Source organism: Phodopus roborovskii, unplaced genomic scaffold (genome assembly GCF_943737965.1).
Source record: "Phodopus roborovskii unplaced genomic scaffold, PHOROB, whole genome shotgun sequence".
Taxonomy (NCBI): domain Eukaryota; kingdom Metazoa; phylum Chordata; class Mammalia; order Rodentia; family Cricetidae; genus Phodopus; species Phodopus roborovskii.
The window spans coordinates 44,309-72,287 of NW_026126693.1; the positions used below are offsets into that span (position 1 = coordinate 44,309).

Sequence of the window (27,979 nt, forward strand, 5' to 3'; positions counted from 1 at the left end):
GAGAGTGATAAGAGTGATAAGCAAAGGAGTCAATACCAGGCTACAGAAACCCACAAAGAAGCTGGAACAAGGGGGAAATTCATGAACCCTAAGACTGATAGCTTGGAAACCAGCATTGGACCCACCCAGACACCCTGCATGTGGGTCTCAGTTAGAAGTCCTGGGCAGTCTAAGGGACATCTGACCGTGGAAACAGGATGTATTCCTGGTGCACGAAAGGACTTTGGGAGCACATTCCCCATGGAGGGATACTTCCCTAACCTAGAGGCAGGAGGGAGGGCCTAGGCCCTACCCCAAATTACATGACAGATTTTTTTGATGATCCCTCTTGGGAGGACTTACCTTCCCTGGGGAGTTGGTAGGGAATGGGATGGGAGGAATGTTGTGGGGGAGCATGGAAGAATGGGAGGGAGAGGGAACTGGGATCAATATGTAAAATAATAATAATAATTATTATAATAAAGAAATTATCCTCTAGTCTCACAGTATTGCTATAAAAACAAAACCAAAGTGTCTTTTCTAAGACATAGCAGAGTGGTAAAAAAATTCAGAAAGTTATATGGCTTCAGATAGAATACTTCCACAGAAAAATGACATTTTGTGATGATATAGGAACTATAAAGAACATTTATATATAAAGAGCAACATCTTTTAATATTAGAAACCAGTCATTTCTTTTGTAACTATGAAAGCAGAAGATATTACCACAAATACATTGTAGGTACATTCTAGTTTTTATAATATTCCTTAAAGTAATTCCTTTATTATCATTTACATCTCCATACTATAACAACTCTCTAAGGTTGCATTAGTTTAGCAGAGCAGAAAGAGGAAAACCTACTCAGTTTTTGAAAGAGCTATGCAGGACCTAATACGATAACTTTATTTAAGAAGAGCAAAAGTGTGCAAAAAAAGTGTACATTTTATGGCAAGAGACAAAATGTATGAGCTCAGTGTTAGGAAGTAAAAAAAAAAATCACTGTGATATCTGACCTAGTTGCACCAAGGACTCTAGCATGAAAGAGAAAAACAATATATTGTTAATGACTCATATGCCTGTTGTTCATTTTCCATTCTTAAATATCTTTCCAAATATTTCATGCTTATGATATATTTTATGTTGACAGTCCCAAGGTACATTTGCTGTATATGAAGGTGACACCCTCACCTCAAAAAAGGAAAAGAAAAATTGCTTAGAATGTACACTTTTGAAATTTGCCATCATGGAGTGCAACAATAAATCAGAACCAAACAAAAAATTGGTTTTATAGAAACTGAAGTCCACTCAGGGTTATAAATCATGGACTTTACAAAGTACTGGATTTTATGAAAAATATAGGCTATAGTGTCACATTAATCCTTTTGAAATATGCTTTGGCTTAGTGAATATATATATATATATATATATATACACTCATATAAATATATATATATAGGAAGAGAAGGAGCGAGAGAGAGAGCACGCACCATCATTTCTTTAACTAAAGATAGGTGTCTTTTGTAAAATCAAAGCATATATTAAGTATTCATTTGTAGATTGTCTTTTATCAAAAATCTTTATGTATCCGGTGCTTAAATGTAGTCTCATTTATTACCTGTAAACAAGAAGAAACATTACCAATCAGAAAGCATTGGGATAATGAATAGCTTTAATATTCTTCTCCTACATTTCCAAGATATGATGCTTTCAATTATACAAACCAAATCTCAAGCTAAAGAGAGAAACCCTCCAAGAGTTTCATCATTAAGGAGACACATATTCCCATTGAAGAATGATACATTGAAAGCTGAATTCTAACTCCCAGGAGCTGAGCATAATAAGACCAGGGAGGGCAGCTAATTAAATCAGCTGCTAAACATTGCAATATACTCAAGGCTGTCTTCCATAAACAGGTGCATATGTCACTACAATCAAACTGAGCTTGGTGCATTTACCTCATGATGTATGCAGTAAACCACATTCTGTTTAAAACTATACCCATTTCTATTTATACAACTGCCTCCGTTTAGGATTGTCTACAGATTTTGCCAGGCACATACTTTACAGAATGTTCCAAAATGATGATACCAGCAAATCTGGCCCTCACAATTCTATGCTTAGCACAGTCAAGTCACTGCAAAGGAAAGTCTTTTTTTTGTGGGGGGGAAATGCTTTCTTTATAACAGTGGAAAGTATTATTAATAAAACAGACACTTAGTGATGAAGACATTAAGAACTCTTAATTCTTTTTAAAATTAGTCATATATGAATCTAAGGAAACTTATATTCCAGGATCAGTAAGCAATGATGAAGTTATTTATGTAATTAAGGAAAATGATAACTGTATAGGTATGCTTTTGTACTTGAGCAGGGATTTGATCAATTTTAGTGGATAGTCTTTTTAAACTGTCATAGACATATGAATATACATCATGACTTGCTGTTGGGCTAATGGGAAATATTAAGGTATTTTGACTTCTAGTGGGGAGTATTTATTTTTCTCATGTTTTTTTTTTTGTTGAAAATAATGTTTTCAATAGATTAAGCTGCTTTTATTTCATGATTTCAATGAGTATTTTTCCTTCTTGTATATCTGTTCATTACCCCATGCAATGATTTTAGAGGCCAGGAGAGGGCAGTCACCTCCTGGAACTGGAGTTGCAGCCACCTTCTGGGACCTCTGGAAGAGCAATGATGTTCTTAAGTGCCCTGACACCTTCCTGCTCCTAATTTAACTATTACAATGTGGACATGTCAGGTTAGCATTTTAAATGCATGTTTTCAAATAAAATTTAGAAGGACTGGCAGAAATGATCCAGAACACAGTATTGAGTTGCTTTCTCCAATAAAAATACTTAATTTCCCATAAAATAAATATTGGTAACTAAGCTCCACATTAACTTTGAAAACACTAATATAGTTAACCTAAACTTCAACGTAGACAATTTGACCTTTTTAATAATATTTTAGAATGTCACCAGAAGATATATCACAGCGTTTAATGCAAGTTTTTGGAAACAAACACACACACACACACACACACACACAAATCAATTAGGAATAATGTGTTAATTCATGTTAAATGTCTAACATGATTATTATTTGTTCAATATCAGTTATTGAGATCAAAATCAGAATTTTTCTACATATGACAATTTACAGTCAATCTTTAGCTTAAGTAGAATAAAGTGATTTATTTGGAATTTCTGATCTTTAAAACCAAGCATTTTCTACTCATGTTACGTTTGGGAGGGGAGTGGTGGGCAGAGATTGGGAACTTTTCCTTCCGTCTTAGTTTACCTTTGGGCCAGGCTAATTTACTTGCACTTTCATTTTTATGTAGAAAACTTGGGCAATAAATTACATATCACAGTGCATTGAACACTATAATTTTGCCAAACTCTTTAAGTATCATCTACAATAACCTACTTTTTCTTTTAACTGGATTAATCAATTAACTGATTTTCTTGTAATTTTATATTTTAATTCTCACACAATAATTTTTATTATCAGGATGTCACGCTGTTAACCCATGAGTGGGAAAAGATATGGCTAATATGTATAGGCAGCCATCCAAGTTTTATGAAGCTATTTTGTTTACCTCTGTTTCATCAAAATCTATATATTCTTGTATCTTCATTTTTTATCTTGCTCTTACGAATTTCAATGTGTTAAAATTTTGTAATTGTAATTTTTAAAAATTAGTTATAATTTTCATAAAAATTGACACAAAGAAATTGGTATGTCTAAATTTAGAGAAAAGCTACATTTGCTCTTACTTTATAATGATCATGATTTAAATCATTATTTATTTAATTTACTAACATCAAAATTATGATATATATTAAGATATTGTAGTTGTCTAAAAATGTCTAGAAATATTTTTGCCCTAATTTACAACCATTTTCGGTAAGGTGAAAATAGTAAAAGAATATATACTTTGCTAGTGTACTTACTTATTTTCTATTCTTGGATCTGCAAGCACAGTATGAAATCATAAAAGCAACAAACATCACCACTCCAAGCCCAAGCAAGACCATTTCTACTAGACCAAGCATCTTTATTTTTCCAGTCACTTGATTTCTGAACATTTCTGCTTTCTCATCACCAATAGTTCCAGTCTGTAATCAAGTTAACAATTAATATTATTTGATTAAATTAATGAAACAAAATAACTTTGTTTAAACATATGCATAAGTATCAGCTACATCAGCTACTTTGGTTATGTGTATAGAACTCAGACGTGTACCAACATTCAGTAGATCTTTGGAATTCTTTGATATTTCACAATTTTCCAAATGTTCCCTGGTATCAGGGAGAAATTGCAAAGGTCAACAGTTGTACTTGCTTTGAGGGTTTATGCAATATTCTTTAATTCTGTAGTTAATCAGTTTACCAGTTTACATTAAAATAGTTTATCAGTCTATAGATTGCCAGTATATTCTAATATGTCCTGTTTAGGAATAATTGGCTTTTTAATACAACTGCTATATTCAATGAGTCTTGAACTCTGTGATGTTACATGTATACATGTCTCTTAGTTTAGTACTGTGACAAATAAAATCATTTGTATTGAAAACAAACAATAAAACTTAAATATTCCTATGTAATTTAGCTTTGTTTCTAGTAGAGATGTCAAAGTGTAAGATCATATTTATATCAAATATTAAAAAACATGTCATTTAAAAATACCAAAATCTTTAACATAAACTGTTAATAATGAATAATAAAATACTAACCTCATTAAGCCAAAGTATAGGTACAATATAATTTCTCTTCAGATTCTTTAATGCTCTATAATATACATAAAAATTAATTATTGGTATATTTCTACATATGTAAAAGACATTTAGAATAAACAAAATTTCAGAATTCAATTAATCTTGTGTATGGCTCAAGTTCTTTAATTTTGTTTTATTCAATGAATTAATTTTAACACATTTGTTTTTCAGATTCTCCATTCATATATCTAATGTATATTTCTAATTATATAATTGGTTTATAAGTATAAATTGAAATCTAGGAAAATATATGATATAGAAGTTATTGTAGTACTAATAATTTCATGAAATGCACATAAGAGGTGTCCCCAGCAACATTCAACTAACATTGTTAAAATATCTAAAAGCCATTTCAATAAGTACCATATCTGACTCTTTAAGTAAAAAGGTGTTATAAGCATTCAATAATTCTGTAATGACATAATGATGAAAAAACCATAATATATTCTTTCCGTTTTCACTAATCTACCCACATTATTTTAAGAAAATGTTACTACTGCATGAAAACAACAATGGTAAGGAGACTCACTCGATTTTTCTGGCTGGCTTGACCAGTATGTTGACCTGCAGTCGTTTTGCAAATTGTAGAGTGAATCCAGTTATCTAAAAAGAGCAAAGTTAAACAATTGTAAGTTTCTAAAACATTCTGTTGTAATAGTCAGGGTTTACCATTTGTGACACAAAGAGAGTTCTTTTGAATTTAAAAGGGAAGAATTCCTAAGGCTGGGAAATTAGAGTCTATTAACTTTGTGCATAAGTACATGTAATCAATCAGGTTCAACATGTATTTGTATACACACACTGATCTACATGCATAATATATATGTATGTATGTATGTATGTATGTATATATGTATGTATGGAATGACAGAATTTTCTTGTCCTAGCTAACATTGAAGTTTTCTTTAAATTGTGAAATCCCCATAATTTGGCTTAGAAGAAATCAACAACATTAGTAAAACAATATAAGAAAGGCAAATTCAGATAGTTAATTTAGTTCCTGAACTATTCGTCCAAATATTTATTTAATTACAGTTCACATATCAATAAAATGCTATGTTACTCTGACTTCCATTATTTTAGCAGAAATATGTCCCTCACAGTTCTTAGAAGATAAGAGGTAGTCTCAGAGCATGCACGTCAGGCCAATGTAAGACCACTGAGCTGCAACCAGTCTCCCTTCAAGGTTTCAAAAAGAACACCAAGATAATTTAAATGTTAATAGTAGTACTATAGCAACATTTGTCTTGTTATAGATTTTGAATGAAACTTATAATGTTTTGATCCATGAAAGCATAACAATGCCAGTTAAGTGTGATAATGATGATGATATGTATAAAATTGTAAGGTGATTACACTAACTTTTATCATTAGAATTCCTGGATCCATAGGCCAGTAAAAGCCTTATAAGATCTCATGTGTTGAAACCAAACTTGAATCTCATGCCATTTATACATTAGAAAAGGAAGAAATAAGTGCTAGCCTCATTGGCAGTTTTAGTGATATTAAGGATGTGATCCAAAATTATGATAAAATTGTTTTCATAAATTGTAGAAGAATATTAACCAAATCAGATCAATAAAACAATGGCTTACAGGCTCCACATCCAAGTACGTCCTGTGCTCTTCTTCATTTGGATTTAAGCCTTCAATAGGTTCTGAAATATCAGGACTTGCATGTAGGAAATGTGGAAGGGAAATGTACACAGGTTTTCCTGAAGACACATATTAAGAGACGATCAGAAATTAATTATTTACATTTCATATAATCATTTAAAATATTTGCTAGAGGATAAAGCTTTTGTAGATTAAAGTATAGATGTTTTTGAAATTGTAAGGCAAGAGCATTACATCTGCTTATTATTATACAGCCAGCTATACCATTTCTTCATATGCTAATTTCCACATTTCAAATATTTACCATTAAACACACATATTCTCAACATACATGTTCTCAAACTTTAAGTGTTGCTATGACAGCACTAAACGGCTCAGTAATTAGCATTTTCTTTGTTCTCACTGTACTATAAAGACTGTAAACAAGACAAGAATGAATTTAAGTTCTTTACTTTTCACTTCTTACTTTAGGGACATAATGAAAGCTTATTTAATTTTGTTCTCTGTTTTCTAAGGGCAAAAACTACAACCATGACAGATGGTTAGGAAACTCATTGTATCCTGGGAATTTTCTCTTTTCCCTGACCATCAAAAAACATGGCATACTACCAATGTGATTTTCCCAATAAGTCAATTTTGAAATACTGAACTACTCAAAAATAAATAAATAAAAACCCCATAAAACACCAAGGATTCACTGCCACCAAAGGTTACCTTCTATTACCATTGCTTTCTTTAAATTTTGAATGTTACTAGCCACCCTCATGTAAGCTTTCTTGTCACATGAATTCCATTACTATCTCTTTCCCACCTCATTCTTCCCTATTATGGTCCCCATTACAGTTTCAAAACTGCACACAAAGGAGAGGAGGAGATTGAACTCTACATCCTGAATATACGGGAAAGTTTGTGATATCTGTCCTTCTGAATATACTATATTTTTCAGAATACAATTTTTGCTAGCCCTATCTAAATCTATGTTACAAGTTAATTAAAAAAAACTCCTAAGTAGTATTAAATAAAAATATACATGAACTTTGGTAACAAGGATATCTACATACCCTCTTTGCATTTGCTGATGTCTAGCACACCATATGAAGTACAGTTATTCGAGATGACCTTTTCAGTGCAGAAACACTCATTCTCTGGATTCTGGAGTGGTGATGCAAAGGCCTTGGCTGGAAGAATAAATCTGTACACTGGGATTCCTTTAAGGTCAATATCAGATTCAAACACAGCGTAGATGGACCTACATGGATATTTGAAGAAAGAGCTTAACACTAGGAGCCTGAATCCTGCTCTGGAGATCCTCTTCATTTATTTAAATCTAGTTGTATTCCTGATTTAACTTAGAAAACAGCCAAATATTCCTGATAGAATTTTAAATTCTTAGGAAAAACCATTGATATTGTTGTTTTTTACAATTTACAGCATATCATGAATAAAAACATGAGTATGAAATATGAATTCTTTAGTTCTTACAATTCTTTTGAGGTCAAGTTTACATGTGTACTGTCATGTGAAATAAAAGTCACAGATGATTCTCATAGTTAAATTCTTCTGTACAAAAAATATTTATATAACTTATTCAAATTGTTTTTTTGTGCTCCATTTAAGTGAAATTTCTGTCTTTCAAAAAGGGCTTAAAGAAAGAGTCACTCTTCAGGTGGGGTGTGTGCATGGACCAGATCTTTACCATTTATCCCATGCCTTCCATGCCCAGTTCACTGTGTCACAGTTTTTTTTAATATTTTCTGTATATCTTGCTAATTCTACGTGACACAGTATTGTTAGCAGAAGTTTTATACATACGGCAATTATTCTGAGGTGTTTAAAGATTGCCTAGTCTCATTGCCTTCAGTGATAGGACTGAGGTTATGGAGTATCTGGTAGAGTTTGATACTCACAGGTATATTATAAAACCAACCAACTTAAATATTTGCCATGCAAATTCTAAGAAGGGCCCTTTCTGAAAGATGAGGAAGGGGAGATTAATACAATAAAGTTCTGCTCCCACATAAAAAAATAGTAAATGTAACTTAATAGCTTAGTAAATGGGAAAGGGGGAATCTATAAACTATAATACGTTATTTTATTTTTGTAAATTTTTAAGAAAAAAATAAATATCATGCTATGTCAAGCAGCAAAAAATAATAAAAAATTAAAAAATAAAAACAATTCTGTGTGAATCATTAGCACAGCTTTTTAACATATGTGTCTTCCTTTTAGACATCTTCAGAAAGATCAGGCATACTTTTGATTGCTGAATTTTGAAAGTTTAACAGCAGACATGATGAATAGTATTCAAAAAATGATTACAAAACTGGCTTGCACTAAAAATGTTCAGTTTCATAGGCTACTTTGGAAAAATAAAAAATGTTATTTCTATATTGCCACATTAATTTTTAAGAAAGCAAGAGAAATATTTGTCTAATTTTTGATAAGTTTTATTTAAATTTGAAACAAGCTTGTTTTACATATCATTCCCAGTTCTCTCACCCTCCCTCCACCTCTGTTCTTAACTCCTTTCTCTCTCTGCTCCACAGAGAGGGTGAGGCCTTCCATGGGGAGTCTTCAAAGTCTGTCATATCATTTGGAGCAGGGCCTAGGCCCTCCCCAATGTGTCTAGGCTGAGGGAATATCTCTCTATGTGGAATGGGTTCCTCATCTCCATTCATATACTAAGGGTAAATACTGATCCATTACCAGAGGCCTCATGGACTACCACATTTAAGGGTTCTGGGTCAGTTTTATGCTGGTTTCCCATCTATCAGACTGAGGTCCATGAGCTCCCCCTTGTTCAAGTCAGCTGTTTCTGTGGGTTTCTCCAGCCTGGTCTTGACTACTTTCCTCATCACTCCTCCCTCTCTGCAACTGGATTCCAGGAGTTTAGCTCAGTGTTTAGCTGTGAGTGTCTGTTTCTGCTTCTATCAGCTACTGAATAAAAGCTCTAGGATGGCATATAAGGCAGTCATCAATCTCATTATCAGGGAAGATCATTTAAGGTAGCCTTTCCATTATTGCTTAGATTGTTAGGATCATCCTTGTAGCTCTCTAGACATTTCCATAGTGCTAGATTTCTCTTAAAGCCTATAATGGCTCCCTCTATTATGGTATCTATTTTCTTGCTCTCCTCAATTCTTTCCCTGACTCAATTTTCCTGCTCCCTCATGCCAAAATATTGTAAATAATTAGGCTTTCTAATCTTTGTTTTAAGACATGAATGGAAAAAGGTCTAATGTTTACATTCCAGAAACTTACCTGCAAATATCAGAGGAAAAAAACCGCAATGTCCTAGACTTCTCAACAAAAGGTGGGAAAGAGGCTGCATCTGTTAAAGTTCAAGCCAGTGACAATGGTTATTGTGTAATGTAAACATGAGAAAAAAAATCTAGTAATCTATCTTTCCAGTGTAGTCAGTAAATAAAACATGAATTGTGTATATTATTTTAAATTTACCAGTAAAATAGTCACTTTTGGAAAATAAAAAAGTGGTATATTTCATGTATTCAAGTATATACAAGTTATTGTTTTCAACATATAATCAAATACTGTTCATTGTAAAATAAAGCATATTTCAATCATGATAGTTACCCTAGCTATCTTTATCAATTTGATGTAGCCTTGAATGACTTGAGAGGTAAATTTCATTGAAGAGTTGCCTAGATCTTATTGGCCCATGAGCATTTCAGTAGGGACTGTGATGTTTTGAGTAAGAATGGCCCCATACCTGGGTAATCATGGAACATGCCTTATATCCCAGCATTCACAGGCAGATCACGGTGAGTTCAAGGCTAGTCTGGTTTAAAGAGTGAGTTCTAGGACAGGCAAGGCTACACAGAAAAACCCTATTTCAAGCCAGCCAACAAGCAAGCAAACAAACAAACAAAAAAATAATAAAACAAACAAAGAAACAAAAAGGCCCCATTATGCTCACATTTGAATATCTAGTCATCAGGGAGTGGCTCTACTTAGGAGACAGGGCCTTGTTGGAGTAGTTGTGGCCTCATTGGATGAAGTATGTCACTGAGGGTAGGTTTTCAGGTTTCAAGAACACAAACCAGACCCCGGGTCTTATTCTTCCTGCTCCCTGTAGTTTAGGATGTATAATTCATATTTTTTCAGCACTGTGTATGCCAGCATGCACTCATGCTCCCCTTCCTGATAACACTGGACTAAACCTGTGAAACGTTTGGCCAGCCCTATCTAAATGTAAGACTTGCTATGGTCCTGGTTCTATTCACAGAAATAGAACAAACACTAAGACAGAAGTGGGTGTCAGGAAGTTGGTATTTCTTTGACACACCTGATGCTGCTGCTTTTTGGTGGAATGTGGACTTTGGGACTTTGGCCTAGAAAAGCAGTTGTATGCTTTAAGCAGGGCTTAACAGGTTAAGCAAGGAAGACCATGCAAAGGATGATTTGAACTGTAGAGCCTTCCTTGCTCAAGAGATTTTAGCAGAAAAGAATATTAGTAAGTGGCTTAGAGAAAACATAGGAAACATTTTTGTGATATTTTGGCAGAGGTCCATCTTCATTTTTGAACCACGGTGTCTCTTACTTGGCCCTGAAACTTACTGAATAGGCTGGGTAGGCCAGCCAATGAGTTCTAGGGATCTACCCATGTCAGCCTACATAGCTATAGAATTACAAATACACTTCACCATTGCCAGTGTTTTTGTTTGTTTGTTTGTTTCATCAAGGTTTCTGAGGATCTAACTCAGGTTCTTATATTTGGGTATCAAACTGTCTACTAAGCAAAGGATAATCCCATTTCTGCATTTACTTTGCTGGACAAAAGCATTCTCATGTGTATCCATCCTTTCAGCAGATGTGTTTCAAACTGCATGAAGATGCACCTTTAGATTATAATAGTCACATGCTGGCACCTTTGTTTCAGTGGCCATTTTCTCCATTCTGGTCACAGGAATATTTTCATATCTACTAACATCTACTTCTACTTATTTTTACTTCTTTAGTCTGCCTCTACATTCTCTGCTTCGTGGCTGATGTTCCTGTCATTGTCACTAATAAATTCCCAAAGCTGTGCCTTCTTTAGTTAAACCAAGTTTAACTTCAAACAGAATTCTTAATGATTTTTTCCTTATACACAAGGCATTCCTCACTGTTTAGAAACAGCATAGAACATTTCTCTTTGTCTAAGGATTACTAGGCTTATGTAACTATGAAAATGTTGAAATACTTGAAAATTTATTTGAAGACACACCCTTGGAAGACATTAATACCTTTGCTTGAGCTTTTCCACCCTATGAGACAGAAGAAAATTAAATAAACCTGCAAATCTTAATCATGCCTTTGAGAGGGTAAACAGCGCCCATGTGCTTCCCTTTCTATTTAACTTTCATTATCTTCATTATGTGCTTTCCGTATTGAGTATTTCCTCATCTACTTTGTAAACATTATACATATGCTTCTCAGTAATTTAAAGCTTATCTTTGACTTAAATTACTTCATGATGTTTGATTTCCATTGTGTTGTACAATCATAGTTTTTACACAGATGGGCAGTGTGCACTGTGATTTTCTTTGAGGATGATAACAGTCTCAAAGTAACCATGTCTTAAATCAAAGACTCCAGCTGTTTCTTTGCATCTCAGGACTAATTTAGAGAACATATTTAAGCATATATTTTTCACTGGTAGTAAACGTCTAATCTTATTTTATTTTTTGCTTTTCACCCATTCTGACCAACTTGTCCAAAATAAGTTGCTTCTGTTCTATAATCTCGCTGCCTCCATTTCTGCTCTTCATCTCACTTGGGGATAAGTTTTCCTATTTGAAACTATATCTTTTCACATCTAAGTTATCAATTTAATATTGAGAAAACATTGGCTGTTGGATATTTTCACAAAGCAGAACTTTTCTGTCAACAAAACAAGTCTGATCTTCTGTGGGTAATCTAAAAAGCCCTGCCACCTTAAGGTCCTACCTGGTCCTACCTGAAAATAAATATGCGCAATTATACCAACTGGTAAGCACAGCTCTTCAAACTTCAGAATCCCTTTTGCTAAGAAGTAGCTTGACTTGTGGGAAAAGGTGAGATTTTTCTCATTGTGGTTATTACAACAAATATTCTTACCTGTGCCATTAATCATGTCACAATAACTTGGCCAATAGGACAAATTCCTTAAGAATAAAAGAAATAAGATGAAACAAATACTCTTGTTTCAAGAACACCATATTCACATCATACTTTCTACTCAGAAACACTACTTTTATCAACATAATGAAGAATAGAGCTGATGACAGGTAGGATTTAATAAACAATCCACATCATCCAATCCATGGTTGTTTGATCCTCTAATCTTACTGCAATAAAGGAAGTACTGGGAACCTTAACAGGACAGATCATAAAACACAAGACACTAAATGCCAAGTTCATTAGAACCACTAGGATAGACACAGTTCTGGAAGAAAACGAGAGGAATGTAATTCTCTACTCAGGAATTTATTTCCTTGGCAGAAATGCATTGTGTGGTAGTTTGTTCAGTGTGCACACTGATAGAATGGAAATATTGAAGGAATTCCCGACATAATCTCACTCTGAGAGAAAAAAGGAAGAAAACAGAATAGCAGTGTTTGGATAGTTCAAAATATGTAAATATTTAATATTTACCTTTTCCCCATCGCACTTTTTGTAGGTTTTACATTTTCCCCATTTTAGCATTATCAGGTACTGGTATTAGAATGTGACAACTTACTTATCTTTTACTAACTAATCCTATTGATATATTTTTATATATAGACATGATAAATAATAGAATTAAATCATCATGTATCATCATCACCAGTTTTGAGTGAGAAAAAAACTAGTGTTTTCTACTGCTGAAGTACAGCTAGCATAGTCTGTCTCTCTCTTTCTCTCTTTCTCTTACACACACACACACACACACACACACACACACACACACACACAAACACACACAAGCACACATAACAAAAAACACGTAGTTACTTACTTTTTTCCTTTATAGGAATCAATTATGGCAACTTTGCTAATGTTATCCTTTCCATTGAAAACTTTATAAACTCCATCTACAGTATCATTGTACTGGAAAATATAAACAAAAAGTTACTCATATATCAAACCGTGTACTGTGTTATAACATGCAACTAACTTACTTTCACACTATTCAAATAGGGGCCATTCACAATCATTTTATATCATTCAGTATTTTAATGGTGTAAAAATTTGCTTGGAAATAGCTGCTAGCTGCTAAGACAAAACGTAAGAAAATCACTAACAGAGCATGGTGGCCACACCTTGAGCATGCTATGCATTAACCGGAGGCAATGTTCTTCACTGTTCCTATTGTGTTTAGGTGAGGACACACTGGTTTAAACTTATGAGGATAATAACAGATTTCTAAAGGTATTCTACATTTTCAAATTGTTAATAGCACTTACTAAAATAAAAGATATACAAACAAAACTAAAAATTCCTTTAGCCAAATAAAGAGTTATGATAATTTGGTTCAGATAAAGCTAACTATAATTCCTTCAGGCTTCCCAATTGTATATAACTATACAATCTGAAACACTAACAATATAGAGATGGAAAACATAAGTAATATTCCTATACAGGGTCCAATGTTATAAAAGTCAAAGCAGAGATTTGGTTTGGCCATTTCATCCCATCTGTAATTAAAATGTAGAGCTGTAACTATGTACAGCAGGAGTTCTACACCTTATTAATCACCAAACAGCTATTCTGTGAAATCAAATCACAACCCTCAGTAAGTGAAGCCTGCTGAGTATCTCAAGTAGAAATTCATGGTAGCTTTTTCATTCATACTTTAAAAATTTAATGGTCTAGAAAATGAGGATGGAGATGATCAGTATGTTTGATTTAAAAATATAACATTAAATTTGATTCTTTAAAATTAAAATTAAATACAATGTGCAAAGGACTTACAGATTTATAAATGAATTTTCAATTATCTATGAGAATCAAAATTTGATGAACTTTTAAATTAAGATGAGCTTAGTCAAATTCATTAAGTAATTTTTTTATTATCAAAATTTAGGGCATGTAAGATTCAGAATTTAAACATAATGAATTATATGTCCTTAGATTAACTAATAAGACTAATATGTAAAACTACAAATTTTTCCCAATGACATTTTATTTGCATAATTAAAATATAAAAATGTAGTAATTTATATTTGGTACTTACAGGGTAAAAGACACCAACTGTGGTAGAAATAGGGTATGGAACCAAACTCAAGAATGGATCCTTGTAACCCCACAACAGCTCTCTCAAGGTTCTTGTTTGGAACATTGAAGATTTGGACTTTTTGATAAGTGAATTGAGCACAACTTGAACAAAGGAGTTTGTGTATATATGTGGTGCAGCCTACAAAAAAAAAAAATTGCTATCTGAGAAAACAATGGATTAAAGATAACATTTGACTTTAATTAAAATCAAACTAAACCTTCAAATTCTGCCAAATACTGTCTTAATAAAATTGTAATTTGTGTCTTTTTTTCTAATCTCTTCCTGATTACATTTTTTTTTAGAATCATTTGTAGCTACAGGAAGACATTAAAATTAAGAGCTATGTATAGTGATGCTTGGGTCAATTGATTATCATGATTGTGTCATGTTTCTAGATGCCAAAGTAACATAAACACATCCTTTTCATAGGTGGTGAAGTAATTGAAGCCAAATGATGGGGGTAATTATGAGCTTAATTGTGAGAGGTTCTGAACTGTTCCACACAGAAGCTGTTATCTACTCACTGCCACAGCCAGATTGAGAACTGTGAAGGTGTCATTCTCCGTTCCAACAGACAGTGAAGGCTCAAAGATTGCTCCATTGGGCTGTACAAAAGAGACAGTGCTGTCCTCCACATCCTGAGTTATATTCTCCTTGGCTAGATAACGAACTCTGAAATAAAATGATGTCAACAAAATGAGGGGAAAATCAATGTCTTATATAACCATTAGATATCAAATGTCTCCATTCATTCAACAAACACTATTTCAACCCAGGGACATTCACAATTTACACTGACTTACAGAATTGCAATGGTAAATAACTAGCTATTGCTACATCTCTTACAGTCTAGTGAGAAATGGTCTCAGACCTGGGAATACAAAAGTGGAATAGGACTAAGAGAGTTAGGACAGATGCTGGGCTTGGATGTCAAAGTGGAACAGATTGAAGAATGATTTCAGTAGCAAGTCTACATGATGGTTCAAGTTAATAGAAATGTATTGAAGAAGGACCAAAAGTAGCAATTACATAATACTGAAGATAATGATGATGTGGTTTGAAAAATTCACATTTGTGTGTTGTTTAATTATAAAGGAAAACAGTTGATAGGAATAAAAGGCACAAAGTGAGATTTTTAAACATAAAAGGGCTGTATAATTACATAATGATCTTTATCTTTCAGTATGGAAGGTGAGAAAGTGTATTTTACCTGTTAGAAAGGCATCTCATAGTGTTTTGTCTATCTAGCATTCCTGATGTATGTTCATTAATAAAACCTATATTAAGCCACAGAGACTAATTTCCTATTTAAAGAGGTCCAGAGCTAACTCTATTCCTTCATTTTATCTCTTGAGTTCGTATTTTTAATCTTTTGGCTCAACACTTACAATACTTTTCATGAATCTGTTAAAAAATGATTGTTTTATTGGAAAACATTTTGTTGGTACAAGTTATTCATTGAAATGAAATAAGGTAAACGCCACTCATCACACTCTTCTATACCTGAATGACAAATATGACAAATATATGAGCTCAATTATAACTATTGTGCAGACCGAAAAAATCATGAGCCTACAAGTTTGATATGAAACATGAATCCCTGTGGAATACAGATTATTGATCCCTGTGCACATGATGAGTGTGTGGTATTTTCAGTATTTTCTTACTATTTTCATGTTTTAGTTCAGACTGGATTTGAATTATGTAGGCCACATTGGTCACAAACTTGCTATGTGCCAACCTCCCAAGTACTGTAATTACAAAGGTCGAGAACCACACCTGACTCTCACTTCTCCATGAATAAGCAAGTTAATGGTTATACTATTTCAAAACATGCTTTAAATAAAAACAGGAGCAAAATATTAATAGATGCTGCACAAAACTTTATTGTTTATTCCTGTTAAGTGAGATGATATCTAAGTAACCTAAGAAAATTTCAAACAATCTAAGACACTAAATTCCTAGTAATGCCTTTCTCATAAAGTATTTTAAAATTAAGGTACCTATTAATAGTTATGCAAGAAGGCTACAGCAATATCCAAAACTATGATGCAGTTATGAAGTGAAGCAAAAGCTAAATAATACAGATACATTTGTCCTTTAAATGGCACATACAACCTCAAACCAGTAGATGGCACCGAGTAAAAGAAATATCAATAAAACATGGTCTAGAAAATTGAAAGAAAGTAATCAATCACTATTTTTTTTCTTAAAGGAAGTTTGGAATGCATTGGTTAATAAGATCAAGGAAAATAAGTTACCATAGATGTCTACTTAATGCATTCATTAGTATTGTTGCCAAAGTAAAGGTAAAATTTAAATTTCTAGACAGACTATAGTAATTAGATTCATTGTTGGTTGGGATATAGTTATGATCTTAAATCAGGTAATTTTATTCTTTGATCATGTCTTATATTGTCAATCAATACTTCATCAACATCATTATAGCAGCCATTAACCAAATCAACCAGTGGTTCTGTTTTAGGAGGCATAATTTTCTACAGCCTCAATTTAAAATGGAATCAGAGAGTCAGCAATGGCCGGGCATGCTTTCACCTAACATAGAGAAAATCATCAAAATAGTAACCTTTAAAAAGGCAGTTGATTTTTCTCCATTTATTTAAAGATCCTAGGCAAACTAAAGAAATTTTAGTTTGGAATTTCAATAGACAAGATGACCCACACTTCATAAAGGCCAGTTTGAAATTGCCATACAAAGGATAAGTTGCTGTTTATAAATTTTACCTATAAATGCTGCTTCTTCCCAGCTTTCTCTGTTGCCTTGATAAGCAAAAGAGGACGTATCTAATTGATCTCCTTTAAGTTCTATATCTATATGGGCTATAGGTTGTAGGAATGAAATCTATAGGATACACACACACACACACACACAGTCTATAGGAGAGTGTAACTAGACTTAATTTCTAGGTTTATATTTCTTTGTAAACCCACAAATCCTTAAAGCTGAAAATCATTATTACTAAACAAACAAAAATAAAAATAAAATACCACCCCCAACAGAATCATTATTCTCAAACAACAAAGCAACAAAGACAAGAGAGTTTCTTAAATTCTTATAATTATTTCCTTTTCACACTTAGTCATCCTATTTAAGTTATACCTTTTAGGCATATATTTTCAACTTTATTTCTTGGGTCTGATAATGGATTACAGATTTCATAGATATAGACTATACTATCACATTTTTAAGGAATAAGATATTTAAAGAATATTTTGCTAATAGGTACTACAATATGAAAAATTATCATCCTTGAAGTTATAAAAGCTGTCTTCTTTGGCAAGATCCTGAATTGTTCTTGATATTTTCACTAAAGGGAAGACTATTAAAACATCATAGCTCCTAAATTGTTTGTTGGCATAGTATGCGTCACTTTTACAACAACTAGTGCTATTTCTTTATAATTTGGAATGTAAATGTTAATTCAGAAATTTGCTTTAAAGAGGATAAAAAAGTGAACAATCTTATGATATTCAAAACTCTAAGGAACTTCAATTATGGATTATAAAGATAATAAGGAATATAATAATGTGTGATATAAATTAATCATATTGCATAAGTAGTTGTGTTTCGCCTTGAAAACACAACACCCATAAGTTATTGAATAGGTTGAGTTATTTGATAGCTTTAAGTTAAAAATAAGTTATATACTTCTTTTCCATAAAATATCTGGTAACATTTGAATACCATGTATGTATAGCAACATGAAGAGTTATTAAATCTATAGATTCAGAGTCTCTACCAGTAAGCTGATGGCAACAAAAAAATGCATTTCAATACAATGAAATTCCTTGGGAGAAAACTCAAAAATTAGGAGAGGACACCACTCATTCTTAAGAACGTGCTCACCTGTATGTATAAGGACCCCTCTGTTTTACTTTGATTTTGCTACTGTTCTTCGCCACTTCATCTGGATTTTGCACATCAAAGATCCAAAACTGTCTGTACACAGTGGTACCTGTTTTAACCCAGTTTTTGAAAGCAATTGTTCCTTCTTCAAGGACTACTTCCTGTGAAAACAAAACAAGTTTGGGTTGTTTATTTTACAATGAACATGAACACATCTAAGACCTTGCTATATTTAGTGATAATAAAAGAAACAACTTGTGAGAACTTGTATAACTTTTCACACACTTGAAGCAGAAATGTTGTCCTCACAGAAGCACCAACTCTTGGATAAAGTTTCTGAAGAGAACCAGATCCTTTTTGCTTTTTAAATGAAGCTTTCAAATGAACCTTTCTTAGTTGACAAAACAGTAAGTCAGCTAATTCTAAAAGTTATCACACAAAAGATGTTTTTGCCCACTGTAATTGTCTCACTCTGAGAAGTTTTGTTGGTAAGGCAAAAGAAATAAGCTGAGAGAAAACTTAAGTTTCTTTAGGAGCTTGAAACAGCAGCAACAACAAAACCTTCATCTTCCAAAGTTAGGCAAGTCAAGGGATTGTGACTAACCTTTAGTAAATGAAGAATTTTCCTACTTGGAATCCCATTATAAAAGGACCTCTATATATCACAGGATGTTTTCTTGAATGCCTGATTCTATGTTTCCAAAAATAAACTGCTTAACTTGTCATCATACTACTAATTTTCAATGAAAAGAGCAAAATTAAGAAAGGTATGGTGTGTGTGTGTGTGTGTGTGTGTGTGTATTTGGTCTGTCAGTGTCCTGAGTGGTGTTAGAGATCATGTGTAACAATTGTGGTGAAAATACACAAGAAGGAAAATTTAATGCAACAGAACTGAAACACCTTCTATGAAGGACTACCTCCTGCTCCTGTTTGGAGTTTTGGAACCAAATAGAAAGCCACAAAACCCCTTAGGGTCCATTTCATAGATACCTGCCCAGCTGCTTTCCAGTACTTTCACTCTCTGAACAGGAAATCTGTGAAGTCATAGTAATCAGTAGAAACAAAGAGAGGTTGTACCTTGTAGAACTTCCAATTAAGTAATTTGGGAAGAATGCCCAGTGCCAACAGTGTTTAAGGAGAAGAGAAGGAATAACATAGCCCACTTTTCTTCACCTGGAAATACCAATTCACTGAATGATAGGGTCAGGAAAGGGCAAGAAGCAGTAGCCTGATTTTTTAGGTTGAGCACAGAGTCTCTAAGAAAGCCGTTGGCTGTTGTAAGTGCAGCCCAAGCAAGCAGTAGCATTGTAGTTAATGAAATCTGTTTCGTTGACCCTTACACTACTAGTCCTCTGTTGCTTCATATTGTTACTGAATTTCTTGTCTCACATACACCCTAGTCACCCTAAGTTCTTAGTTGGTAAATGTGAAATGAAGTTTCATGTTTTTGGGAATTGTATTGCTTAATGCAGAGGATGATGGAAGTCCTTGGTGAAGGGGGCAGCAGGCTAGGATGTGTTTGAAAATTCTCTAGTGGTGTAACCCACGTGCACCGGAACAAAAGCTGCTCATGTAACATTCAGATTTCTATCGCTTTTCTCTGAAGTATCCTTGAAAAAAGATATGCTGCCAGAATGTTTACTTCCATACTAGCCCAGTATTAGGGCAAAGTTCCAAAGCTAAGAAAATCCACTTTTCTTAAGATAAAGGTGTTTGTGAATGTTAAAGCTGAAATCTGTATTGACTTAACTGTGTCACAAGACTAAGAAAGAAGAACAACCCTCCCCACCCCAAACATGGACACACACACACAAGCATCTATGGGTCATAAAAATTTTAAGGCCCAAGACAATAGGCATTATTTATCTTGTATCACTCAAAGTAAAAATTTCAGTCCTTAGTGAAGATAAGTCAGTATACTCCTGGGGAATTAGAAATAGTTTCTGACCATACACATTGCTCTGTTCTTTGAACTGAGAAGCCTTTAGATGGTTGAGGTTGGGATGGAAAAGGAGCTATCATTCAAAGACAGAGATGTATACACTAACTTTCACAGTTATGCAGGTGAATGTTCTCTTTTAATGTAATGGCAAATCCAAGAGTGAACATGTCTCATTCACATAACTGTCAAAGCTAGTAATAATTAAGGCACACTTGTATTTTTTGTATTGGAGTAGGGGGAGCAAAAAAAAATTTTAAAAATTGCCTTATTCACCAAAGACCACATGAAAACCTAGAGTCAAGTATAGAATATTCAGTATACAGTGAAACTACATACTATAAATGCATGATTTGGACATATTATTTAATTTATTTATTTCTTAGTTTCCATGTAATGTAAAGATTAGATATTTTGGGCCATATCAATTTAGAACATTCAGAGGCAAAACATATTGATGACATTTTAATATTGTTTGTCTTTACCTCATGCATTATAGCAACTAAAAATATGAGTTCAAACAGTGTGAACACACAGAAACCACTCAGCAAGTGCTCACTGTTAGTATTTAGAATCAGACTCTTTATGTTGAGTAAAAACTCTACCATGATTTTCTTCCCACACTGCTTTGTTCAGGTATTAGCTGTCAACTACAGTCATATTATGGGAACTTACAATATTACATGACATTTCTTTTTCTGTTACTTAATCAGTTGTTATTTTTCTTTCTTCTGCATTAAGCACTTCCTTAAAAGGTAGACTTGTATCTTCCTCACCACACTTACAATTGAGCCTGTAATGGTTTAAGTAGGACAGTATGTGTGTTCAGAAGTACTATGACTACAGTTGGAATGGCCAGCCTCTTTCTACATAGACTTAAATCTTCACTCAACAGGAGGGAATTCTTTTTTGTTACAGGAAATATGGTCAAATGCCCATGGCTGTAGAAGTCTTAGGCACTAACACCTATATTTGTTTTGAGAATGGACTTGTGTCCTTCTAAATGCCTTCTTCATATTGACCTCCATGCCCATAAGCAAATTTCACATGGCTTTGTTCAGAGAATTTAATAAGTTATTGGTGGTAGTTTTGGTAAGTACAAATAGTTTAAAAACTATACTTTCAGGATTTATGTAGGAACCTAAAATGAGAGATTTTCATCTCAGTTGAGAAGTCAAGTACATGAAAAGACAGTCACATGGGTTAAACTCTGTTTCTAAATCATTGATTTATGAGGTATTTGTTATATACCTATTTGGAAATATGGAAGTATATGGGGTATGCATGTTGTTATTTTAACTTAGTTATATGATTGTTCCTTAATCTCATGTCATTATAGAGAAAAATTAATTGTACATATTTAGTGGATAAAGATACTTTTATTGTGCTTTTAAGTACTATGAAAAATTATGAATTATTTTAGGATTTCCAGAAATACTACAACAATGTATTCTCCAAATATAGACTCTTGTCCAAAGTTTGTCATTTTTAACAAATAATGGTTTCACCTGTTAAATATGACATCATTTTTGAAGGTACATAAGGAACATTTTTTTTTCTGAGAATGCTTAAAATTAACAATACCATGACTGAACTGTATAATCACTGGATATTAATCTTTTAATATGGCAAAATAAACTTTAATTCTATCTTTGTATATCATAAAGTAATGATTATTTATAGTAACCTATACTATAAAAGCTACCAAACATTTTGTCAGGGGCCACTAACAATTATAAATATCAAATGATCACTTGTAAATAGAATAGAGCTTTGACTCTGTGCAGCTATTTGACCAACAGCACATTCCTGGCAGCTCCTGATATTCTATGCTATCTGGCAAGCAAGTCTGAACATGTTGGTCTCATATAGACCTATGAAGACTATAGTTTTATCTACAAAAGAAATGTGGTCTCTAGAAAATATACCTTGGAAATAAGAATCAAAAATATATCTATGTTTATTTGGACTGCTTTAAACCATTGCAAATGAGAGTGGCATGCTGCCATCTTTTAGACCGAGTGTCATAATCCATAACTCTACGCTTTATAAATGAGAAATATTTTGAATCTTCAACATAATACTTCCCTATCTAAGCAATAGATTTCTGACTTTTCTATTATTAAATGAATTTCAACAATAAAAAAAGAGATCAGTATTCAAATTCCTATGATTGAAAAATATAATCACTTTGAATGTTCCTGGGTGAAAGGCAAGATACATAACAGAGATTGTAATTTTGTGGTGCAGTAAAAATAGTCATCTGAATCTTTTAAAAATTATGTTTATTTAGGCTAAGGTTCATGTGTGTGTCTGTGTTTCTATGTGTGCATGCGGGGGGGCCGCGCGCGGGTGTGTGTGTGTGTGTGTGTGTGTGTGTGTGTGTGTGTGTGTTGGTGTGCCGGTGGTGTTAGTGGATAACTTGGAAATGCCAGATCTCCTTATCCTTCATGGGCACTGAATTTAGGACTTCAGGTTTGCTGACATTTGCCTTAACACACTGAGCTACCTCACAGCCCCATCAGTATAATTTTGTAAATAGTGTCATAAACTAAAAGAAAAAATCTTTTAGAAATGTTCATTTTGTTCTTGGGCTCACGACTTATCTCTGGTATTATCCATGATAGCCATTCTGCTCACTGGTTTTACCCATGCTAACCATTGTCCTCATAGCCCAGCAGCTTCTACAAATGACTAAAATTGGCATAATATGACATAAGTCAAGTTTCACCTTATATGCCATTCAGATTCTGGTGTGAGATGTTTAGTCTCCACATGCACAGACAAAGTAGTGTGAAGTGTAAACTGTTATTTCACCTTCTGGTGGAACCCATCCATTCTCTCCTCCATTTTATGCTTCCTCCTTCTTGACCCTGGTTCTATATTGCCCCATTTCATTTTGTAAAAAACTACACATTTATCATTCATTTCAGAACAGTATACCCTTGTGTGTGGTATCCTGACATCAATCTCAATTATTATTCTTCAGGGTTCCCCCACTTCACAGTCCTATTTTACATAAGATTACTCATTGACATGGACCTCAGGGAAGGCTGGCTGGCCAAAAGTTCTCAGACATCTGTCTCTGTGTTTCCATTGTTGAGATTACAAGTACAAGCTATCATGGCAGACATTTTACAGAGTTCTGGGCATTGAGCTCATGTCTTCACATCTGCTTGGTTAAAATATCACTACCTGAGCGGTCTTTACAATCACAAACCACTGCTTATTTAATATTCATCAGCCAGGAAACAACTCATTTCATCTTCCCTTTATATCTGTTTTCCTCCTAACTTCTAAGAAGTTGTACTCTCCCTTCCAGTTTCTTCACAAAAACCTATATTATTTTTTCCTTTCCTGTTTATCCTTGCCTCTGACTATGCACAAATCTGTAGGAAGCAACCCTACTAGTCTGGATATTTAACCCCCAGCAGGAAGCTTGTTTGTTTAGCTTTATCTTTGGTCTCCCAGCAATCATCAAATCTATCTGAACTCTGACCTTTGAATACAGACTGATGTTAACATCAAGCCACTCACAAAACTTCTGTGTCTTTCACTTCTTTGGGTATATCAGCAAGCTAGCCAGATATCTTATGGTATGTCTCATTTAGTCCTCTCTCCCATATTTTAGTCTCTCTCTATATATACACTAATTCATCCAGGAATCCATCAGTTTTTCTAAAGCTCTGTCGTTTTTTCCTTTTGCTATATAATGGCCCTGTAAACAAAGATGTCCTACAAACATAATTATAACCTTTCTTCTATAAAGGTGCTATCCCACAATGCTAATTCTTTTGCAGATTTCCTGTCGTTAGTTCCCAACTCATCCATTTTAGGATCATAGTATTCAAGGTTATACCATTTAGTCTCAAATTTTTCCTATTGGTGGAATGTTGACTGTATATTTTTACATTACACAATGGATCAAATATTATTACATGTTTATTTATAAACATGTTTAATTACAATTTTTATGTGGGAAGCTCTGAATATTACCACTTTGAATGTGTGTTCCTTATATCTTATTGAAAACAATATAGCAACCCTTTTTAAATCAGCAATTACTTAGTCTTCTTCATAGTGTTTAAAACTCCTATCTAAGTACTCATTGCTTTATACCCATCTTTCTTATTATCCTAATAATCTTGTCAAGTTCTCTCTATTTTAATATTATATAATTAATTTGGATCATTTTCCTTTCCCCCATACAACTCGTCCCAAATCCTACCTTCCTATCCACCACCCTATCCACCCAACTTTATTCTCTATCTCTATTCTTTCTCTCTCTCTGTCTCTCTTTCTCTGTGTGTGTGTGTGTGTGTGTGTGTGTGTGTGTGTGTGTGTGTGTGTGAAAATTAAAACAAAGAAACAAAATAAAATCACTAAATCAAACAAAACAAAACAAAACAAAAAAACTAAACCAAATCAAACCAAAGAAAAAGTGCACAGTGAAACATGAAGTTCATTTTGTGTTGCCCAGCTCCTTGTCATGAGACCTATCCTGATGTGTAGTTTAAATACTCATTAACCTCCATTGGAGGAAAGTAGTCTTTATTTTCTTCCCTAACAGACATCAATTATAAGTAGCCTTTTTCATTAGGGGTGGGACTTTGTGTCTACTTCTCTTGTCTGAAGGTTTCCTGGGCTGAAGGTTTTGTGAAGTTTGAACTCTTGAGGGTCTTCTTGTGTTGTCATAGTCTTTGTGAATTCATATGTGCCTTTGCCCTGTTGTGTCTGAAGATGCTATTTCCTTGGAATCATCTACTACCTGATTTTACAATCTTTCTATCATTTCTTTCTTTCTTGAGCCTTTCCTTCCTCACTACATTTAGTTGCTTGCATCCTGTAGCCTTTCCCTTGCTGTCAGTTAGTTCTTTATGGTCTTCTCAAATTATATACTTCTTCAAAACAAACAAAATTTTACCGTGTCTTCCTGAATTTTCATGAATAATCTATTTTTCTTCCTACATAACATTTATTTTTCACATTATAGAACATTCAATCCTATGTTCTAACAAGTTTGACCATTTTATTCTACAAGATACACATATTTTCTGATATCTTACACTTATTGAGAAAATAATTTTCCTCCCAATTATTCATTTTACAAATTAGATAAAACTCTTATGAGTTCTCATTATGACTTCAGTGAAATATATTCAAATTTAATATAAAATGATATTAGCATTCACAAACCCCTCAGGAAAATTTAGATGAACAAATGTTGTTACATAAAAAAAAGGTAAACTGAGAAGCCCTCTGCATTTTTCATGTTAGTCTATAAAGCTGTATCCTGGAAGAGTGTGACTATTTGTTCAGAAGACAATATTAACAAAGATAATGCTCTGTGATGATCCAGGTGGAAACCACAAGTGACAAAACAAAAAGTGCTGGAACAATGGCTGTTACTTCTTCCACTGTTAAGCAAGCCTCCCCTTCCCCATCCACAACCTTCTCTGTAATTCTATATCAATAATGCTAAGAAGGGAAATTGGAAAACCCATTGAAGGGGCTATGCATCAATGAAAAGATTACATGTAATGTGTAAATAGCATGCATATTTTGATAGTTATATTGTACAATACAACATAGTTTTTCATTAACTGTAAAGGGTTGGAGAAATGTAATGTAAAAGATGATTATGTATTTATCAAACAACATAGTATGTTTGTATGTATGCATAGGAATTCTTACCTTTAATACATAGTAAAATAGCAGTAAAATAGCTCAGTGAGAAAGTATCTTTCCACTTAAAGAAGATTTAACATTTGTAATGAAAGAAATCAAAATCACAAAGTAATAATTTCTACTTCTGAATAACTATATTTGAAGTTAATGTTTATATTAATCCCATTAAGGCAATGTTTTAGTAAATGCAAATGGCATTTGCATATATCTCACAGAATGCCACATTGCCAAAAATTAAAGAATGGATGAGAGTCTGATGTCCTTGTCAATAATGGAAATTCGAGTACAAATTAATATGCCTAATCCATTTCTCTGGCTCTCCTCATTGCAGTACAGTTACTGTCTGTCTAGGTAGCTAGAATCAAAACCCATCTGGGAGCTGAGGCCAGTAGTCCTGTCTATAGCACTTGGCAACCATTAGTTGATAATTTCTTAACTGAACATGGGTGCCTCTGGTCAGGGCAGGAACTGTATCGTTCACAACAGTCCTTTCCTCAGCCTGCACATTATTCTGGACTGCTTTATTTCATTTGTGACCTCCATTTCCAAACTGTTGAAACCACTTGAATTTCCCAGCTATCCCAGAGGGCAACAGTAGACAGGCTTTTCCACAATGTATCTTCAATTCATTAAAATTTCTTTGAATGTGAAGCTAATTAAAATGAACTAGGGTGAGAGATGATTGTGAGCATATCCACTATCGTAAATCACTCCAATTTGTGTTAAAGCTCCAATTTATTGATATGTGCCAAGATGTGTCCTATATTACATTTTCCCCTAAATTTAGAGAGAGGCAAATCCTAAGCTGAGAGAACACTGACTATGTATTAGTGATGACTATTACACCTATTTCGAAGAGGCATTTTCCAGAGGTGCTCATTCAATAATAACACTTTTTCACATGTACACCCACATAGATATATGCTATTTTCTCATTGTTAATGTGAATGAAATTCCTTTTATAAAAAATCTCATAAAATACAATATTACTATTCAAAAGCATGTCAGTGTACTTTCCAAACTTTAAGATAATTAGTATAATTAGTTTTACTCAACTACATAACTATAATCTGAATTTTTATAAAATTTGATCTATTTAAGATTCATGTCTAGTTTATATTACACTCCTAAGAGTATCTGTGGGTTCATTTTGCATTAGACTGTGTTGCTTCACCCAGGCTCACATCACCATATGGGGCTGCAGTAATTCACAGTCCCTTCGAAGCACAAAGTTACCAGGTAACAGAAAGCAAGCATCTAGAGCAACAACCACAAGAGACATGATGGAATAAATAAATGCACAGTAGGTTTTCTCTGTTGCCTTACCTTTTTGATTGTCTTCTCAATAAGCATGTCTCCAACTGGCATGAGAATACCCCCAAACAGAGCCAGGACTGCACCAATTACAGCTCCAGCAATGAGCCCACAGTTCCGATCACAGCCCATTTTCTTTGTGCAGGAGAAGAATCAACCTGTAGCACTTGTCTCTTACCACGTTCCAGGTATGATTACAGTGTTTCTTTATGTGGCTTGTTTCTGCCATTAGAAAGAAGTCATAAAACAGAAGCTTAATATCACTACAAAAGATCAAAGTACAAAGAAAACATGCCACTGAAACAGATGATATTTCCCAGCTAATAATAAAGAAATGTTTTTTGTTTGGCTCATCAAGCTAGTTCTCTATGTCTTTCTCCCTCAAGTTGTTTCTACAAACCAGCCAGAAGCAGAAAATACCAGAAAGACAACTTTTTCCTCTTTTAATTCTTCTGTTTTGAATTTTCCTCCCTGAGCGACTAGCATATTATAATCTTATCTAAGTAGAACCATATATATGCTTTCTTATTCTTAACTCATTATCAAAGTGTGGG

General features: G+C 33.6%; 1 protein-coding gene across 1 annotated transcript; it reads right to left on the bottom strand.

The window, feature by feature from the left end:
* Positions 1 to 627: 627 nt before the first annotated feature.
* Positions 628 to 27,616, bottom strand: Cd36 (CD36 molecule). The gene is made up of 13 exons (XM_051174804.1): positions 27,438 to 27,616; positions 18,485 to 18,645; positions 15,141 to 15,288; positions 14,575 to 14,754; positions 13,357 to 13,448; positions 12,477 to 12,523; positions 9,639 to 9,708; positions 7,439 to 7,626; positions 6,357 to 6,475; positions 5,291 to 5,364; positions 4,720 to 4,774; positions 3,937 to 4,101; positions 628 to 1,595 (listed from the first exon to the last, which is right to left on the bottom strand). Exons 1-12 carry the CDS (start codon positions 27,555 to 27,557, stop codon positions 3,937 to 3,939), a joined length of 1,419 nt encoding a protein of 472 aa, XP_051030761.1. The 5' UTR covers positions 27,558 to 27,616; the 3' UTR covers positions 628 to 1,595.
* Between the last annotated feature and the right edge of the window lie 363 nt (positions 27,617 to 27,979).

Excerpts from the sequence above, each read along its gene's own strand:
- Cd36 (XM_051174804.1), bottom strand. The coding sequence starts at position 27,557 with ATGGGCTGTGATCGGAACTGTGGGCTCATTGCTGGAGCTGTAATTGGT. Across the intron at positions 9,709-12,476 it reads TGACATGATTAATGGCACAG|ATGCAGCCTCTTTCCCACCT; the intron begins GTAAGAATATTT and ends GAACTTTAACAG. Across the intron at positions 4,102-4,719 it reads CTATACTTTGGCTTAATGAG|ACTGGAACTATTGGTGATGA; the intron begins GTTAGTATTTTA and ends ACTTGATTACAG.